At 45.8% G+C, this 20,389-nt stretch overlaps 1 protein-coding gene across 5 annotated transcripts in view; it reads right to left on the bottom strand.

The window, feature by feature from the left end:
- Positions 1–20,389, bottom strand: part of LOC125979912 (uncharacterized) — a 182,661-nt gene that overhangs the window by 81,147 nt on the left and 81,125 nt on the right. For all 5 annotated transcript variants that reach the window (XM_068652821.1, XM_049738784.2, XM_049738782.2 and 2 more), the window contains 2 exons: positions 18,956–19,066; positions 6,987–7,074 (listed from right to left, as the gene is read on the bottom strand). In XM_068652821.1, the coding sequence (XP_068508922.1) occupies positions 6,987–7,074; positions 18,956–19,066 (199 nt within the window). The remainder of the gene's footprint in view (positions 1–6,986; positions 7,075–18,955; positions 19,067–20,389) is intronic.

Here is a 20,389-nt window from a genome sequence, read left to right as displayed (position 1 = left end):
CATATATTCTTTATCATCGGTGAGGAACAACTGTGGCTCGCATAGGTTGTTTTGGAGACGACTACACGAAGCAAGTATGGTCATAATGTTGCAGTTGGTTGTTTGCACCAAGGCATATCCGCTGTGTATGGAGCATATCAGTGTTTTGTGTTGTTTATGTCAGTTCTCATCACCAAAGTGCTCGGCTTGTGTTATCGAAAGATTACAGTTTAGGTTTGAGTAAGCATTTTTTGTTAACAGTGTGCAGCTGCAGCATCTAACAAAAGACTGGTCTGGACTCACAGCTGGGATCAAACAACTGCCGCCAACTGTCCCCTTTTTTTTTTTTTGTCCGCATCCCTACACGGACGTATTGACTATAATTTTGGATGCTCTGTGAACTGACCAATTAATTAGCTCTCTGCTAATTTCTGCCTTTTCGAAACACATGTATACATTACAACATAAAATAATGTCATTCAAACACACCCAGAAAAAAAAAAATCTAATTATTCCTGGGAAGACAAAGAGCAAAAGAACTCGAATGAAATTAGCCGGGCGCCCGTGTGGCACAAATGGACTGCGGTGACAAGTTCTTGTGACCTGCCCCTCCTCCTCTGTTGGGTCCTGAACGCGGACCTCCAAAGCCTCCCCACAGCCAGCATTTTCTGGCAGGTCATAAAAGATAATTGTGTTGCCTGGGCTTTTTAAGAGTTAGCCAACGAGTTGCTCCGGGGTGGTCAAAAAGGGACGTCTAATGTGTGTGTGTGTGTGTTTACCACGACAGAGACAGGGAGACTCGAGCCAGCCACCCAGTCGGCTGCAGATAAGGCATCAATCTAAAGCACCTCTCCAATTTAGGATGGGGAGGAGAGGACTGGCCTCTTTGAGGATTGAATGATGCTCGCTGCAATAGTTTGAATCTGGATTCACCTTTTCATCTTTGCGTGTGTGGCCGAGACCGGCCAATCTGCAGGGAGCCGTTTGCCGGCGGCCCTCCGCCCGGCTGTAACTTCACGAGGTGTGTGCCGAGTTCACAGCGCCGCCGAGCAGGAGCTCGTAATGTGGAGCCAGAGGCCCTTCGCCCGCCCGCCCGCTGAGGCCACACAGGTACGCTGCGTCGCTATGAGCGCCGCCGCATAAGAACATGGGCACAAATGGCGGAGGGAGGGGCAGGGGGGCTTAAGAAATAAAAATTTCCAGTACAGTAGTAGCTCAAAGGCAACTGTTGCTGGAGAAAAAAAAAAAAAAAACATTCACACAATGCTACACAGGGGTCAACCTCAAGGCCCTGAGGCGATAAAGTACATCACATGCATCTACAAAAATTTGCAGTAAATTTGAATACTGCAGGCTATTTTTTGTCACATTTAAGAAACAGCCTTGAAATACAAAATTGGAAGAACCACTTCAAGGCTGACCTGACTAAAAGGTATGGTTTATTTCAACACACACCATTGCGCAGGAAGCCCGTGTTTATTTATTTGCTATACGTCTGAACTTGCTCGTCTTGATGTTCTTGTGTTGTAAGTGAGTCAGAAAGAGGCCCGTTATTAAATCACCGGGCTCTCCTGCTTGGAGTGCGACTATCCCTCAGATCTATGGTAATACGCAGCCCGGGGTGCAGGACAATTCCATTAGTGGCGAGAGCAGGGGCCGGCCGGGGCTGATGGCACTGCAGATAGGATCCCCTCCGCCGCCACGTCGCTCCCTCACGACAATACCTCTCGGCGGACTGGACGCCTGCCGACGACGGCTCGGAGTCTGATGCGGCTAATCGGCACCGTTTGCACAAATCCGAGCGAATGATGGGAAAGCAGACGGCACAGTAGTGTCATCGGGATTACGGGACAATGACGGGGCGTTTGTCCCGATTCCAATATATTGACATTCCGGTATGTCAGACAGGTGGATGACATCACTCTTTTTTTTTTTTTTACAAAATTTTAAACGGAGGCAGAAAAAAAATCTAAAGGCTCACCAAGTCTTTGGTTGTGTTATTGTTGTAACCCTGACAACCGAGCCACAATGTATCACCACGCTTAACTGAGGGTTTGCACGAAAGAGAATAAAGGCCACACTGAGAGGAGGAAGGAGGGGGGGGGGGGGGGGGGGGGGGGGGGGTTAAATTACAAGGAAACAAGTTGTAAATAAACAAAAAGAATTGTGAAATTTATGACTGCTGAAGTGTGCCGCGACAAGAACTAGCAGCGAAATGTTTAAGCGTGGATTGTTATGATTTGATTTTTCATCATTATGGCAATTAGCAATTATTTTTGTAATATTTCTATATATTCAATTAACATAATTACATATTTTTTTGCTACTTTGTAGGTCTTCCTTTTTTTATATAATTTATTGCATCATGCAAGAATGAAGCAACATTCCTTCAAGCCTAACAAGTGTATCATCAAATATTGCAATTTGCAATTTAATTGGCAATCACAAAATTCAATTTGAACCAAAAAATAATTTAAAATCCCATCCCCACGTCTTCCGCCGAGTCCCCTACAAAGAGCTGAGGGCCAATTTCCTGTTTCGGTCGCCACGCTAAGCACCCTTGAGACAATACCCAACATAAATAACAGCCAGATGTATGAAAATATTCATATCCTGATTATGAATATTATTAAAGCCTGAGTTAATATAAGACAGATTTGTATGAAAACAAAAAGGGGAGGGGGGGAGGGCAGGTTGCGTCTGTATATTCTGCCTTGCGCCACACTCAGCACACAGACGGGCGCAGTTTACATTTGGGGAGTGAGCGAGACTAGGAGCGGGCTTTGGCTAAAGCCTGCGATGAAAGCCCACCACTCTTATTTTTATTGTCCAATCTCCAGCAGGCGGAGTGTTGTGGGAACTGGAGAGAGTTGTGTCTGCTGTTTGATCACACCATGGGAGTCTGACCTGTCACTAAGTGGTGGCAAACACGGGCCACACACGGCGCGCGCAGTTAGCTCGCGGCCACGCATGCGAATGTGCGTTTCCCACACACGGCGTCGCATACCTCACCAAAGGAGGCAGGTCACAACATGTCAGAGTGTTGAGGATCCATAATGGCCATTTAGCCTTCAACAGCTAATATCAGCGCCGCTGATTTACAAGGAATCGGGTTGTCTCGGCCTCGCTTTCATCGCAGCCGTTTGACACGAGCTGCACAGCTCGGGATGTAAACACATACACAAGAGTGTAATCATAAACCCAGTGGCAATTTTGGAAACGCTTTTAGGCTGTTTCCGTTGGTCGTAGCGCCTTTTGAGCCCAAGATTAAAGACTGCAATAAATTTGACGCCGTAAATAACATGCAAGTCAAGCAGCAGTTTTCCAAATTGTTCAGCCCTAATAAAAACAAACAACTGGGCCGAAGTGTCCTGCTTGGTGGCGGGTATTGGATCTGGTTCTGGTTACTAGCTACTGGCAGCCAGGAGGCATGACCTCCGGGAGGGACTCCGTGTCGAATGGCGACGACGGCCGACCTCACGCGCGTCGCCACGGCGATCACGCGGCGTGCTAGGCTAACAGCCGCGGCGCGCCGCCGCCGGAGTCACGTCTGATTGCGGCTCGGCTCCATGATCACTCCTGATAGGAGCGGGAGAGAGGGCAAGATGAGTCGGAGATGTCAGATTGCATATAGGCGAGTGGACGTGTCCCCTCAGAGCCGCCGAGGAAGACAAACAAACTTTGTTGAAATAGTTTGGGATTCGTCATTACAGTTTTGAAATTCTATTTGTTTTGATGACTAGTTTTTTCTGCTCCGTTTAGTTATTATTAGACTAAATCAATATTTGATGATCATTTTAGTCACTGTTTGGCTTTTTTTCAAAATCATTTTCGTTGTAGTTATTCTGTTCTGTAATAATTCGTGAGAAATCTTCAAATATGAGGGCCTTGACGTCACTTTGGCGACAAAGTGTTGGGATGTATCACTCGGGTGTAAATGGAGGCTTTGTTTGGACGTTGGGTGCCTCTGTTTGGAGTGAAGGAATGGTGTAAACATCACGCACGTGAAGCTTTGACTGGCGACAAACACTCGGAGGGAAAAAAAATCATCTATTTTGGGCGGGCACGCATGCAGTCAAATGCACACTTTGCCCTTGTGACCAAATGGAGACCAGAGAGACATTGACATGACCCAGATAATAGGCCCAAAGTCTTGCCTCCACAATTTGATCAATTTGCAGTTTCCGTACAATCGCGGCACTGTGCTGTCCCCCGCAGCTATGGCGTAAGAACACCCCCCCCACCCGGTTCACCCGGCCACGCGGAGCCATCAGCAGCTCGCCGCAGCGTGATGCTTTGCCTTTCTCCCCTTTTCCCCCCAAATCAGCACTAAGCCCGCCTGATGCCTGCTGCTGGGACACAAACGTGCGCCTGCTCCTGTCATCTCCGAGTAAAGCACAAGGCAGGAAGAGGAAAAGGGGGGGGGGGGGGGGGGGGGGACGCTGACAGTTTGTCTTGTACCATATGCCACGTGGCAGAAAAGCCCAACTGATACGGCTGGAGTTTGGGTCACAGCCAAGGGCTCTCTCTCTCTCTCTCTCTATCTTTCTTTTTTATTTTTCCTCCAAGTCGTCTACTTTCTTCTTCTTCTCGGTCGTCGTCGTCTTCCGTGCATGTGGCTGTGTCTTGGGCGGAAATGTGAAACAAAATCACTGTCTGGCCCTCAGCGGGCTGGATTTACTGTCTGGCCCCGGCCAGCACAGAGAGCTGCTTTGATCGTTATTTGTGCAATATTTCAGGCAGCGAGGTGGCCACTGATAGCTGGAAGAGCTTCTCCACAGCTCCTGTGAGATTTGTGATGCTGAAAAAGACATGTTTTCCAACAACTGCTTGAGTTCGCTACACTTTTTTCTTTTCTTCCCCTTTTCAAAGGACAAGGGGGGGAAAAAAAAAAAAAGTTGTTCAAATACTATCCTCATGCAATCCAATAGGATGATGAGTGTTTGGGATGAAGAGCTAGCAACAGATGGTAACGTACGTTGGGGCGAATGGGAGTCAAACTTTTCGCTCCCCTTAAGTGGTCCGCTCTCAAAACCAACAAAATCGGTTGACACACGGCAACTATCACCTTCCGAGGACGAAACCTAAGCGACCCCGTTGTTGCTTTTAAATTTCATCCTGTGAAGTGAAGCAAATGTGTTGTTGGTGATGTTTTGAACCCCCAAAGACATTTGATCCATTTGAACATTTTCTACGCTGTAGAGGGGAAGGGGGGGCTACACAGCCTGAGGGCCGACGACGTTTTTTCATAAACCCAAAGGTGTTTTTCTTTTCAACAAGGTTCCAAAGTGAAAAAAAAATGTGAGTGTCGCTCAGTGTCCAAAAGATATTTGACACGCTTGATAGGATGCGGATACTATCAATAAATCTGTTGTGCACGATGCCTGCAGAGGAGCAATAAATAAGGAAATCATCTGATTTTGGTTATGTGGGTATCCTTGACCTTAATCTAAGATCTTAAACACACATTGAGACTTTTGGGTTTTTCCCCATTTTAGTCCAGACCGTAGTAGGAAGTGGTGACCAAGAATAAAGAATGAATTCGCTATAATATTGACTTTGTTCATAGTTAATCGTTTAATTCATATATTTTTAGATTTTATGAAAAAATATACAAAATTAATTCTCTAAAATATTTGTTTTTTATTTTAAATAGTCTGTGATTTTATTAAAAAATATTCTCATAAAAACAATGTATTTCTTGACACTCCCTATTCTGCTTTATTGTTTTTACAGACTACAGTAACATAGTCTGTTTGCATTCTAAAACAACAAGCAGCTGATGCCAGGCCGGTCTCGTAAACGCCGTCTTGTCATTAAAACTCCAATTTAAGCCTTCAATAAGGCTAAATTTAGCATTAGCATTTAAGTCTGACCATTCCACTTGTGCTGTCACTCAACACCAAAGCAGAGATTTAACGCCCTCGGTTGTTGCTAAACTTCCGACCGAGACCAAAGTGGTCGCCGTTCTCGCTTTGACAGTTCCACCCCCCCCCCCCCTCCCCCCCTCGCCTTTAAAGAGGCCAGTGCGGGAGGGGAAAGGAGGAGGGGGGGTTGATTAGGGGAATGACAGGTGAGTGACAGACGCCTTGAGGAGGAAGCGGAGGGCGTTTTTTTTTTTTTTTGTTTTCTCAGCGTGCAAGGTGCAGCACGGAGAAGCCACGGGTGGAGAGATGCCAGATTGGACTCTTGACGCACCTTGATGGCACTGGCAGGCGGATGTGACACAGGTGAGGGCCGGCGTCAGCCGAGCTGGCGGGCTCCTCACAGCTGTTTATTTGACCCTGTGAGACAGGTGCGCACGCAGGACGCCTCAAGTGGAAGCACGCGTGTCGATTTGCACACACGCCAGCGTAAACACCAGGAGCTTTTTTCCTCGTTGTTTTTGTACAAGGAAAGACTTTGGGGGAGCCTCGAGTCGGCTAAATTCATTGTGGGCGGACGGATAGACGGGCTGATTTGACTTCTATTCAAACAAATGAGTCTCGTCACTTATGAACGACTCGTAGACTCATTTAAAATGTATTTTTACATTAATACCTAATAAATGAAGAAATCTATACGCCAAATAATCAAAGTAGTAGACTACTACACAGATTTAAAAATGATAGTAAGCATATGAAGAAATCCAAAAATATATCAAAGTCAAGACTTGAAAATGTGTCCCTTTCCATTTTCCCCTCGGTTCCGAGCGAGGGCAATTTGGCGACATCCCGGTCCCGCCATTTGAATCAGCACGGGTTAAAATCAATCATGCCACGCACCATGATAGACAGCAGGAGAAGAAAGAGACAAGGGCGCCGCTCACTATGCAGATGAAATATAAATTAATCACAAGTGTGATATTTTATTCAAGCGGGCGTCCGTATAGCGAGCAGGACACCCATCTGTCTCTCATCTCTCCAGGCAGCCATGTCATGTGGGACGCCAGTGAAGAGAAAGAAAGCCTGCCACCACCCATCTCTCGCTCACTCGCTCGCTCTCTGCTCAGTGTCACTGCCACTCACCCGCCGCTCTGATGTGTTTGTTCCTCTCCGCCGCCATTAACGTCACTCTGGCTCGACACGCTCGCAAATGGAACGTCGCCCGGGTCTCCTAAAGAGTGGAAAGGGGGACAACTTCATTTATGTTTTAGGTGTACATGGACACTTGAAATACAGAACAAGAGTGATATGTTGATATTTCTTTAAGTAGGTCTGCATGAACAACAACAACAAAAAATGCATTCTCCAGAACTTTCCGGCCATCTTTCGGCGTCAACGTGTTTGAAGCAGACCGAGTGGCGAGGTTGCGCGAGGGGTCAGCATTCTCAAAGGGCGACCAATTGGATCATGACCCATGAAGGACAGATATGGGCAAGGGATTTAGTCGGGAAGGTCGCGCCTGGGTCAAGGAGTGTCTTGCATTCCAGACTCCTAATCCTCTCCCGGCAGTCTGGAGCGGCGGCCCTCTTGCCTCTCCGCACAAGCGTGTCCACGCACAAAAAACAAGCGCACCTCTGACTTAAGTCTGCGCCAGTGAGAGCAGACTGTGGTGATGGAGTGGCTGAAGAGATTTAGGGTGCATGGGAATATTTCAAACCCCCCCCAGACGTCTCAGTCCACACCAAAGGCGTTTTTTTTTTAAAAATAGTCGGTATCCATATTTAGATGGAGGCCGTCGATTCTACTCCAAAGCAACAGGTGGCGCTATAACACGTGCAAACCCATTAGCAACTAAAGTCAGAGCAGCTTCGTCGATTGAGTTCACTGAAATTGACTTCTACTCAAGTCAAACACAAAACTGCCATGATATCAAATGTTCAGAGTTTAAAAAAAAAACAAAATCACCAAAAGCTGAGTTTGCGTAAAAACGTGAAAGGCTGAAGAAAGTGATCACGTCAATGTAAAGTTAACATCATAAAACAGTTCTCTTCAAAAAAAAAAAAAAAAAAAAAAAAGGGCCATCTGTATCGCTTTTATCATTTGAGCCAATCAGAAATCCGGTGGAAGTCATTCCCCAGAAGAAGGCAAAAATAACATCAAACAGAGTTTCTGGCCCAGTCGAATATAAAACACCAATGTCCTTACAAACGAGCCAGACCAAAAAAGAGAGGGGAAAAAAACGGTTTTGTTTTTCTTTTGGGCTACACATGAATGCTGAAAAAAACAGCTGGCCAGAATTTGGCCTAAAACTGGGAAAGACCAAGACTATTTTTAAAATGAGCCATACTTAATTACCATGTTCTTGTAGACATGGTATTAAAGTCGAGAAAGAGAGAGAGAGAGAGGGAGAAGAAGAAGAAAAAAAAAAAAAAAGCATCGTAGTCTCATCATCTTCTACAGAGACGGCGTGGACTTTGCTTGCCCTCCTGCGCTTCAATCCCTGACCTTCCACTTATCCACCCGCCTCCTACTGGGCCATCCAGTTTCCCCCATGCTGAGACACCAGAGTGGCGGGGATGTGGGTAATTTGTCAGGGCAACCCAACCCCCCACCGGTGCTACCTTTGTGTGTTTGTGTGTCAGCATGCAAGTATGTATTAGGGGGAGACGCAAGGGGGGGGGGGGGCTTTCCTCCAGGAATCCCTCCAACTATGTCGCCACGCAGTCCTGGCTGCCCTAGACGAGAAGTGGCGGAGCACGGTGAGCTCGACTATTTCAACCATGCGACAACTCGATACGGCGTAGGTGGTGGCCAACGGCGAGCGGCTGCTCTTTTCTAAACACATCCACATTACACCCGCGTACACAATGGGGGCAAAAGTTCTCACACACTCTGTACTTAAGTCGAAATTGATACATGTGTTTCCAATGTTTCCACTCCTGTAACCTTGTGAATCCACTAACAAAAAAACATAGCTAATAGCAACTAAACACCCGCGTCCGTATTTTCCTGATGATTTGACTCCAGGGCGTATGTTGGGGGGTCGGTTTGAACCCGTTGAGATTGACTCTACAAATCACACCACACGCACAAAACACACAAACGGGGGGCGAGAAAATTGCTCCATCTGTGGCCGGGATCGCACGTAACGCGGCACTTTGTCCGCGGTAAGGAAAGCACAGCGAGCAGGCATCGGCCTCCTACTGTTTGTTTTGGAGTGGCCCTCCTTCTGCGCCTTCAAGTTGTGCAACCCCCCCGCACACACGACCACCCCCCCCCCCCCCCCCCCCCCTCCTGCTCACTTCCTATTCCACTACACCATACCAAAGAGAGCCAAATAAAACACAGGCTAAACATAATGAAGCAGCATGTCAGCGGCAGGGGCCCAGAGCAAGGCTGAAACATGAACCGCCGTGTACCAGCCATTAGGAGCAGAGCGAGCTACGGTTTCTCTGCCGCCCCGTATGTCGTCCGACGGCGGGCCTTGTACGCGAGCCAGCGGTACGACTGACTGATGCATCCTGTGCGGCACTTGGCCGACCAGAAAGAAGTCCCAGCAGGGGACCGCCTCTCCGCGCACCCCCTCGGGCCCGCCGCGCTCCCATCAATCTCGGTGCTGGGAAAGACCTGACACGGCGGTGCCAGTTTTGGAAAAAGAGGGAGGAGGCAAAAAAAAAAAAAAAACAGGCAGAAACCAAAATAAACGCAATCTGGGAAATACGGCGACGCGTTGTTGTTTTAAGTTTGTTCATGCGTCGCATCACTTTTGGTTCTAACTAACTGACATCATGAGTTACATCTGTCATAAGTACGTTTATTTAAAATAAAACAAAAAATCTAATTCACACAGGCTTGTGTTTTCACTCGGTCATGTTACCGTAACATTACTCCCACAGACAAAAAAAAAAAAAGTGTAATATTCCACAAGTCACGTGCTCCACAGGAAGTTACATCATACAGGTCAAAGGTTAAGTTCACACGTTCACTTTTCAGTATACACAATATTTCAACTTTGACTCGATGCTGTTTTTTGAGAACCAGCGGTCGAGGGTATCAGCAATAAAATGAGCTAAAAGTAGTTGGGAAAATTCAACCAAGCCCAATATAGAGCAAGTGCTTTGCAAACCTTGGTTCGGTTCCAGAAGGAGAGCAAATATTATTTTTTTGTCATGACTCTTATTATTAGATAATTGACTGAGAAGAATCCAAAGTTCTTCAGCACTAACTCACAGTGAGAAATGCAGCCGGTGTCCATTTTCAGCCTTTATCAAATATGCTTATGCTTAATACGTTTATGCGTACAAATCAAAACTCCGTAATTAAACTCATGAAAATATTAAAAGACAATAATAAATACATATGTAAAATGAATATACCTAAGTCAATATGTAAGATAATGTTTTTCACAAATAGCCTGTTTGGAAAAAGCTCTCAAGTGTACCTAATGTTTTGTCCAGCGAGCGTTCAAAACTGATGTCAAAAACAGAGCAGGAGGGAGTTGTCAGCGTGTAACAAAAAAAGCCCTTGTGGTGCGAACACTCGCGGTCACAGAGGACTGTTGCACGACATCCCATAATTTGACACGGTCGAGGTGAGAGCGAATGTCTGCTGTGGTCTTGCTGCACTGACAACGTCCTCTAATTCGACATTCCACAAGACTCTACCGAGGACAAATTAAAATGATTTAGGAGACATTTAAAGTATAGCTCTGTTTACTCGCCGCCACTCGGGGCGCTGGCGGAGGAGGAGCTGCGGCCTTCGACGGCGGATGAAAGCACACGTGTAAATGCTATTGCCGGGCTTCCGGCTCGGGCCGAGGCCGAAGGACGGTGAAGGTGAGAAATAGTTGCTGGCCTCCTCTTGCGTCCGAGTGAGCTGAGAGACACGTAAGGAATTTCTCATGCCTCGGAGGGAAGTGGAGTGTGGGTCTCATTCTCCGGGAGTTGCTGGCTACTTTTATTGTTGATACGCTAGACCGCTGGTTCTCAAACTTGGGGTCCCTGGATCCCCCTGCGGTCTGTAAGTTGTGGTTTGGGGGTCCCGAGTGCATACAAACTATTATAAACAGAAACTGAAGTGTCTACAGAAGTTGGATTTCTTGTGTTATATTGCTATTACGGTATTTTTATTTTATTCTTTATGATGAATTATTTTTATATAAAAAAATGGTTTTAATCATTAAAGTGAGTCAACACATTTGACCAATTTTAGGAAGGGAACGGCTAAAAAGTACTTTGGGACTCTTGCTAGGTGGGCCAGAAAATCAGAATGATCCACGGGCCACACTTTGACCACCCCTGCACTTGCGAGCAAACTATATTGTGTCAGCAAAAGCCGTAAAGATCCGATCTAGAAGACGGTGGGGCGCAACACACTCGTCTTGTCGAGGAAAGGGAGATTAGGCCGGAATGTAGCTGTGTCAACAAATAATAGTTTTGACAATGACTTGTTATTGGCCGAGCTATAAGTAGAAGCGTCGGATAGTTTGGGCTTTTTCTTTTTTTAGGCCTGTCTTTTCTAGCGAGGCGGCTCAAATCTTGGCTCCGTCGCGGCGAGAGGAAGCTGTGGAAGGAAATGAAGCGAGCAAGAATGAATGAGGCTTGCAGAACGAGAGCCAGAGCTGGTGAGGAGAGTTAGTTTACAGTGCAATCAGCATTAAGGAAATTGGTTTGCACTAGCGCTGAGAGTTGAGCGAGGTGATTGATGCTAAGCTAGGCTAGCGGGGGAAGGAAGTGGAGGAATTAGCGGCAGGCCAGGGCACCAGAGAGCTGTCAACTACTTCCTGGTCAAAGCGCGGTGTGAAGTGCGCTTCCTGCCGTCTGCCCTCGTGTGAAGTACCCGAGGCGTACTTTTGGGAGACTTTCCAATGGATTTGTGCGAAATAAAAACTACTTGACTTGAACAACGACCTTTAAATAACTATTATTAGAAATTCCAATATAATATTTTCAAAAGGGAGTATAAATATATGAATATAAAAAGATTGTGAATATATTCTTGTTATATTGTCTATCTACCTGTGTTGCTTCATCGTTTGTGTTCAGAATCTATTGCTTAAAATTTTACTAAACCAACGATACAGATGCTATCTTTGGTAGGTTGTTTGTTAGCATTAAGCTAAACTGACTTTATTAAGGCGAAGCTATTTGGTCACTTTGAATATTTATGTACCTAAAAATAAAATATGAGATGATAAGGTAGAAGGAGAGTTAAACAGAATATATAGCTACTATATTTTGGATCCAGTTTGATTTTTAACATTGTATAAAAAGCTCAGGTCATGTGGCATGAGAATTCAGCAGTACACTGTAATTAGCAGAATGTATGAAAATGTACGAGTGATGTGTGCTCGCAGCTGCTGAATGAGAAGTCAATGAGCTACTGTTCTCACGCCAGCGCCCAAAGCCATCGTTCCAAGGAAGACGTAAGGGGGTGGGGGGGGGGAGGGGGGGGGGGGGCTGATGGACGACAACATCATTCCCACTTCCTAATGATTCCACAAAATTCCCCACCAAAAATAGTCACCATATCAAAGAATGTTTGGTCACGTAGCATGGGAGCCTTTTGGGGAGGATGTTGTAAAAGGCCATGTTGAAAACGTGATTAACATTTGAAAAAGGGGCTAAGTAAGCACTAACACTTGCTTCGTTGGAATTGTTTCAATTTGTCCATTTGTTTTTTGGAGTCCGCAGGGGTTGGATCTCAAGTTGCTGGAAAAGCGGCAAAGCGCTTGACTTTTCATAGTGTTTCCGACACAAATCTTGCGAGAGCATGCACGAGGAAACCTGAGCGCGCGCACTGACTCATCCCCAAACTGTTTTCAAATCAAATGATTTAAGAGTCCTAATGTGACAACCATGTGCAGAATCACGCTGGGACTGGACTTGTTTCCATATGCAAAGACACTCAGCGTCCCAAAAGGGAACAGCGGTGGTGGGGAGTAACGAAGTAGAAATACTGAAGTGGATTTTTCAGGTGTCTGTCCAAATATTTATTTTTCGGAGGACTTTGTACTTTTACTCCTGAAAATAGACCCTTAAGTCAACTGCAAAAATTCTTAAGGCTAATCACAATTTACCTTGTAGTGATTTTTGTTTCCAAACATAATGCAAAAAAACTATTTTGTTTGATTTAAGTAGTGTGTGACTACTCGCTGTGAAGAATCTCATCTTTGAGAAGCCTTGAGCTCCCCTCCGCTAGCATCAGCAAACCTGCCTCTGCACACAAACCGCCAACACGGCACGCACCAGCGCTCTCTTCGGGGCACCGTGTCAAAACTTGGCCCGGCGCTTGCCAACAGTGCTGCCACGTCAAGGATTTGACAATAGCGGTGGCGGCGGCAGCGTACACGCGGCGTAATTAAGCAACAGAGGACATGGCAGCGAGGAAGAGGCGACGCACCCTGTGCCCTTGATACTCGGGTGTTGGCGTTGACGGCATTTTTTATGACAGCTTCGTCTCGTTGGCCGTCCAACAACGCCTTACATCTCCTGACGTGCGCTTTACTCATCGCTGACGAGGAGGAGGAAGGGTGTGTGTGCATGTGGGGGGGGGGGTTGTGTTTGTGTGTCCACAAAAAACACTAAACCCTGGCGTGAATATCAAGAAATTAGCTTGACTGCTTCGGCCACGGAGACTCCACACGCTTTGCTTTCCAGCCCCAGGTACGCAAGAAATTATAACTCGGGTTGTGTCTTGCTGTAAAACACAATAAATACAGTTTAAAGTAAACTATATATACGATCTGCGGCATATTTAATTTTTATTTTTTTCAATAGCCATTACTTTTCAACTCGCAACATCATTCCCGACCTTTTTTTTTTCTCCCTGAACTGTCCAAACTGAATCTCAGTGATGTCGGACTTAACACATACTAGAGAAGTCTTCCAATATTTGTCAAGGTCTCAAATTCCCCAAAGAGTGCACCAAGGAGAAACCCAGAAACGGAGATGAACTTTTGAGGTGCAGCCATCTTTCTAACAGCCACTCTTCCACTTCCAGGCCAAATTTGAGTTCAAGTCCCATCCCTTTCTTCTCCTCTCTCCCAGTGGTTCAGTGTCTTGATTTATCTGATGGAAGGAATTCTACACAAGGCTCGGGCTCCGGTGGTATCCTCCACTGTAACCTTTTCCCCCCACCAGATGTTCCGCTCTCCAAACACGCTAATGTTCATCCCCAAATCCCCGTACAAACATATCAAGTGGTCGCTACATGTTTACGCTGGCCACCGGCCGACACAAGCGACAGGGCCGGCGACAAAAGGGTTTTCTTTTTTTTGGGGTGGGGGGGGCGATGGCAAGAAGACAGACAGATGACAGACAGACAGACGGAGATGTCAGACATATGCTCAGGCCAGCTGACGACACAGCGATGACCTGGAGGAGTAAGTGGAGCTGATGTGAGGGGGGGGGGGGCGAGAAGGGGATTGATCACTCCTGCAAATGTTGTAACGGCTGATACTTTAAGACAGACCGCAGCATCTGCATTCATTTTTTTTTCTTTATGGGGGTTGCAGTTTACTAATCTAGAAGGAAGCAAAAAGCCTCCTCATGTTACTCGATTTATCAAATCAAGCTGAGATGTGAATTCGAGTCACAAAGCAGTCGGATTGCCTTAAAAGATGCACGGAATGTCTAGTTTAGGGTCGTAGGAAAATGGAGATGATCATTATTGGTATTTATTATGGTCAAGGTGGAAATTGTGACTTTTCCATTCAAGTAGTCGACTTTCTTCTGGTTTCTGATTGGTTAAATTGGTTTTGTAGGGCCAGCTGTTTATTTTATTTTTCTTTGTGGGGTGCCATCTTTGATTTTTCCACGCATCCATCCAGGGGAATATGCAGAGCAGGGACGATAATATGGGGGCGTAGGAGGAGCAGCAGCAGCAGCAGCCGGTGATGCTGCCCTCGCAGTGACCTCGCCCATGACACAATGAGCCCCAAATGGCAGACAAGAGCGAGGATCAAGTGCTTCAAAGTGCGCCGGCACAGATAAACCCCAACAGGCCCTCTTTGAATGATAGTGTTTCTTTTTTTTTTTTCTTGTAGAAATTATGTTGCTACCATGACACCTGGATTGCATAGAGCCAACACCTCATCCAGTTAATGGACAAGAGCAAATAAAGACCTCGCTTGGATTACCAAAGATGCTTAAAGCAGACATGAATCGCTTTTATTTGTTGGACTGCTGGACCCCCGCCCCCCCTTAACTTGCCATGTGTGCCAAGATTAATATTTTTGGATTTAAAGATTACGATTTTGATGAAATTGGGATATGGATTGTGTCAAAATGTAAGGTTTATAGCAACACAACAACTATGATATGTCATTTGATGATAAGACTCAGAGAGACGGACTGGGGAAGCTACGTTAGTTTAGCTCGTCAAACATTAGCAAACATAAAATCAGAGATGTGGAGATTATTCAGAAGATACACCTGCGCATATATAGCACGTGCTAAATGCTAACAGAGCGTAATGCTTGATCAATTTACTGAATGTTAAAGCTTGTATAAACACTAGCGAGTAACATTAGCATCAACGCTAACACCAATTAGCAAACTGCCACAGTATACAGTAACCCAATGTTACTCTCCATTGTGACAGTAATGTTCTTTCACGCAGGAGTGGTAAGTTACTTTAATAAGAAAAATCCAAACCGTACAACACAACTGTACAAGAACCGATTTCTTTCTTCCCTTATTGATCATCGCTTGAATTTGAAGCCTCGAGTCTGTACGACCTTTGTGGCAAATAAGGCTGCCCATTTGAGAACCTTCTGATTTGGATATTTCTTTGTGGCCCTCCATCACAAGCTGGACACGCTCACCTTGGGTTTATTGTTGTCATCTGTATTCCGTGCGGCAGAGAGACAACCGACATTGATTTCCTCTTCCCTTGTCGTAATGGAAGTATGAAAGGTTTGAGTGGTTCCTATTTACGAGTGACGCCTTCCTGGGCTACTTAGCCTTGAGGCCGCTGAATGGATGGAGAGCAACAAGGGCAACCAAAAGCTGTTTGGTAAACACCTTGCAATGTTTGTACAAAAGAAGTTTGAGGTTGAGGGACGCGCCATAGACTTTACATTTGATAGTTAGACATTTGATAGACATTTATGAGCTACTGCTGTTTTTTTTGTAGCTATTTACTGTAATTTGACTTAATGTTGCATTTGTTTAAGTTGTGTTTTGACTCGCACGGAAATCCAGGTTGCGTCGCCGCTACAGGCACAAAAAAACATCGTAAACCGAGGACGTTCTGTACGATGCCAATTCCCGGCGACTGATGTAGGGAAAAAAAACAAAGCTTCAGGCGGCCTCAGACTTGTGGATGGTCGTGTCTATGTGCTGAAAGCTATTAATTTCCACCATTAGTCCCTTTTGAATATCCAGGGCGGAAAAAGTCTATGCTCACAAAACATGTTTTTTTTTACAGGTCGCATAATTCTACTTGGGCTGCCGTTTCATGTTCAAGTAATGTGAGATACCTTTAATCTCGAAGCTGACTTCGCTTTATGATGAGCCCGAGCGGAGAAACAGAAGGAAGAGCCGCGCTTTTCTCGGTAATAAAGCCCGAAAGGGGACGGCGGGCGCTCAACCTGTCAGCTCGCAATCTAAATGCATGCAGGATTGCTTTTAAAGTGGGTGCCGCTGATATCCCGCTATGATGTTAAGGCTTCGCCTGACGGGTGGTAAAAGCCTAAGAAAAATCTCTTACTCCAACGGCAAAGGAACAAGTTGTCGCTTTCTTGAGGAGAAAAAAGGAGGAAAAACAGCAGCACGTTGTCCTCCTGCGCTGATGTCACATTGATTATGCTGATCATAAACTGCGTTTGTTTACCCCCCTCGCTCCGAGCTGTCAGTCACCCATCTGCGGAAATGAGCGCGAGTCACACTAAAAGCCATCTTTTCCGTGTTTTGCCCGCATTTGCGGGTCACGCCGCCGAGAAAGACGCTCCCAGCGGAGGCCGATTTTCCGCCGCGCTCCGGTATATTAATTGCTTTTTAATGTCAGGCTCTTCTGCTGGAAGTTGTCGCGTACTAACAAATCAACAACAATAAGGTTCTTTAATGTCGCCGGTGCGGGCCGCAGCCACGGCTAAAAGGGTACGCTTACTGAATAATCCATGCCGGCTGCGGCGGAGTGGAGGCTGCTAACGGAGGAGTGGGAACAAGAGGCCATTTGGCTTCCTTTCCGCCGCGTCCCAAGTGTCCCCTGCTCCCATCTGTGCGCATGTAGTGGCAATATGGGACTTTGGTGCGAGCGCTGATGGGAAGATGTAATAGTGATCCAGCTAATCCAGCTAACCCAATGAAGCAATGTGACATGCGCAACCCACCCCCCATCACCCCATTCTCGTCGTCAAGCCCAACTTGGGGCAAAATTGGAGTTCTGCATCCATTATTAATCCGCACGCTTATCAAGAGAAGACTCATTGTTCTGTAATGCCTTGAAGTAGAAGAAAAAAAAAAGGTAAATTTGTGAGAAGCCTAAAATTTCAACAATTTTTTTGGTAATTTTTACAAAAAATATATATATATTAAAAATGATCGACTCAAGATCCACAAAGATATCCGACATACTGTACTGAAAGTGCTACACCTAAAATTTAGAAGATAAAATAAATTCAAAACATCGTAGCGCCTATACGTTGAATATCGCCTCATTTCTTGTTTGGTTTTATCGTCATTTTGTCTATCAACTGATAGTCTTGAGAAATTACAAAAAGAATTCCAAAAGGGACCGAAAAATTGACCTAATTTCTGTTTTGAGTCCCGAGGATTCACTTTGAAGCTTTTTACTATCATTAGCCAAATACGCTAAGCGCCTCAAAATTTTGCATGACGCTAAATTCTTCTCCCAAATGTATTTTGACGACAATATTTATCATTATTGTTTGTGAAAGTTCATGTTTATATGCTCCTGCCCAGCATGGCGTTGAGTAAAGATTATGTGTTGTGGGAAGGTGGGGGTCGGCTGCGAGGGGGGTGGGGGTGGGGTGGGGGGTGCACAAGGGGTCATCAGTGAGTGTTTGGAGCTTGAGTTACAGGGCCAGCATCTGCCATCCGGTCATCAGGCCCTCATATCCATCACTGGGCCATGGCGTGGTGCAGCCCGGGTTTTGTAAAAACACCCAGAGGAAATGGAGTCTCTGGGCCAGACAAGAATAAAATTAGCTTGATGACTAAGTTCCTCCTCGGGTCCCAGCGGGAAAAGAACTCTGCCATTTGTTTTCATTACTTCCCTCGGCTGTAGAAGCAGCGCCGGCATTATGTATGCGTGCGAGTGCCACTTTTGTTTGCGTGCACGCATGTTCGGCCCGGGTCGCCGGCCACTTCCAAAATGGCCGCTCTGTCATTTCCACGACCGGGGTTTTAATCAAACGTATTCACTCGTAAACACAGCACTCCCATTCCGAAGCCGCTCCGGCATGTGTAATATTTGCGCTCGGGCTCTCTGGAGGTGACATTAGCGCTTGGACCCGTTCCACGTGCATCCCTCACGGCTCGCAATATTGCCTTCTGCTACTTTATTGCGTTTTTTTTTTTGTTTTTTTCCCTGACGAACTTCTTATAAACACGCAAAGGTTGTAAACATTGATTCGCTGGCAAATGTGTTTTCATTCATTACCTCTTACGCGTATGACCTCAGAGTTAGAAGCGTGCGTTCGGTTTATTTTGGGACGGAATGTCATATTTTGCGCCTGGGTCCGAATATTAGGTACAGCCGTGTTTGCAATTCTGCCTTTGTCGAATGTAAACATAATCAGATGTAAATAGCCGCAGCCTAACAACAACACATATTCACAACAACGGGCCTCAGAATAGAGTCCCAGATCAAAACAAGGAAGCAGATGACGCTCTTGTTTGTAAACTGTGACAAACCAGTCCAGAAATACTCCTTTTTTTTGTCTTTTCTAAAATGGCTGTCCACAAATTCCTCCCAGTGCTCTGAATCCATTCACCAATTACTTCCTCCCTCACTCCACTCTCCCAGATTAGTTCCAGCTTTTACCCGTGGTGCCGTTCAGAGGTAAAGTGAAGACATCATGTAGCTCTTTAAAGCATGTAGCATTAACACCTCAGCCCCCCCTGAGTAAACCCTCGAGTACTGACCCACTGCTCTTTGGGACGCAGCCGTGTGGAACGGGCGGCGGCCGGCCGGCGCTGCGCTTCCCATCTCACACCTCCGCTGGGAGGAAGGGATCAGGACGGGAAAGACTGGACCTGATGGAGAAAAGGAAAGTGTGCCATAAGTCGAAGCCTTCGAGCCGCCTTGTGAGAATTAGAGTAAATATTTGCCTTTTTCGGTCGTCTGCAGCGGTACAAATATAATGATGAGCATTTTAGCACAAGGGGCTTGTATTTTGAGCATGTCACACAGATACGCCGCACTTGTGAATAATTGAGACAACTAGCGTGAGAGTTGTCATTTAAGGGCCACCATTAGTGAGGACACAGGAAAACCACCTCTTACCAAAAGCATCAAAAATTCATGAGCTCAGTAAAGAAACCGGCCACGTGACGACGCATAAGCCAGACTGTTGGCGGGACTGGAGAAGAGGCGTTTGGTTCCTGTTCAACATGCTCTCCGGGGAATTGAAAAGGGAAATTTTAAAGTGTGAAAGTGTGTTGAAGCACAACAACAACGGCCTGTAATTCATCTGGATATATTTATCGACTCTTAAAGCGTTGAAGTAAATGATGGTGATGTTGACGAAATATCACGGTGAATAAACATAGAAGAAGAAATCAAAGAAAGTAGGCTATCTGTTAGCTTATCTGCTAGCATACCTTTCATATTTCTACTGCGGTGAACAACTTCATAAGGTTTCGTCACCGTACCTTCCGAACCAGATTAACATTTCCAATTGTTATTTGCAAGAGTAGAATTAAAATGATCTTTCAGAGCTAGCTAACAATCAGGTCGATGCTAATTCCAAAACCAACGCGAGTATCTTTGCTTTCCTTGGGATTCCCACCCCGGATTTCAAAGTGCACTTTTATCAGCAAAGCCAAGCTTTAATTCTGCGTCTATAAATAAACTCCAGTTGTGGACACACACCCAGTGAGATAGAGAACAACACATGTTTTGTGTGAGGCCGCTATAAGATAATGCATTTACATGTGTATCCAGGGGAGGATGGAGAGAAAGCAGACGAATTACACGACTTCCTTTTGTGGGCTGAAAAGGGGGGAAGCGATTTTCTCTAATGCATCTCTGTGTTGTGTCCTTGTCCTCCCACCATGCCGACTGTTTGGGGTCCTGCGAAAACATGGGTCAAGGAGAGTGTGTGTGTGTGCGTGGAGTGGAAAAAAAAAAAAAAAAAAAAAGTTTGCCAGTGACAAGGAAGTCAAATAAAGGGAAGAAAAGCTCCATTTCCCCAGCTAAACGTACCCCAGGGAGGCGTAAGGGAGTGAGAGGGAGATCAAGAGTGAGAGGAAAGGTTGTGAACCGACAAAGGCTGTAGATTTACAACTGGCGAGGCCCTAAAGAGCTCTGCCATGCTTATTCCTACAGCCAGTTAAAACAAATTGTGGCCATGTTTC

This window comes from Syngnathus scovelli, chromosome 13 (genome assembly GCF_024217435.2).
Source record: "Syngnathus scovelli strain Florida chromosome 13, RoL_Ssco_1.2, whole genome shotgun sequence".
NCBI classification, from domain to species: Eukaryota; Metazoa; Chordata; class Actinopteri; order Syngnathiformes; family Syngnathidae; genus Syngnathus; species Syngnathus scovelli.
The sequence above is the reverse complement of the archived record's forward strand: the minus strand, read 5'-3'. Positions and strand labels throughout refer to the sequence as shown.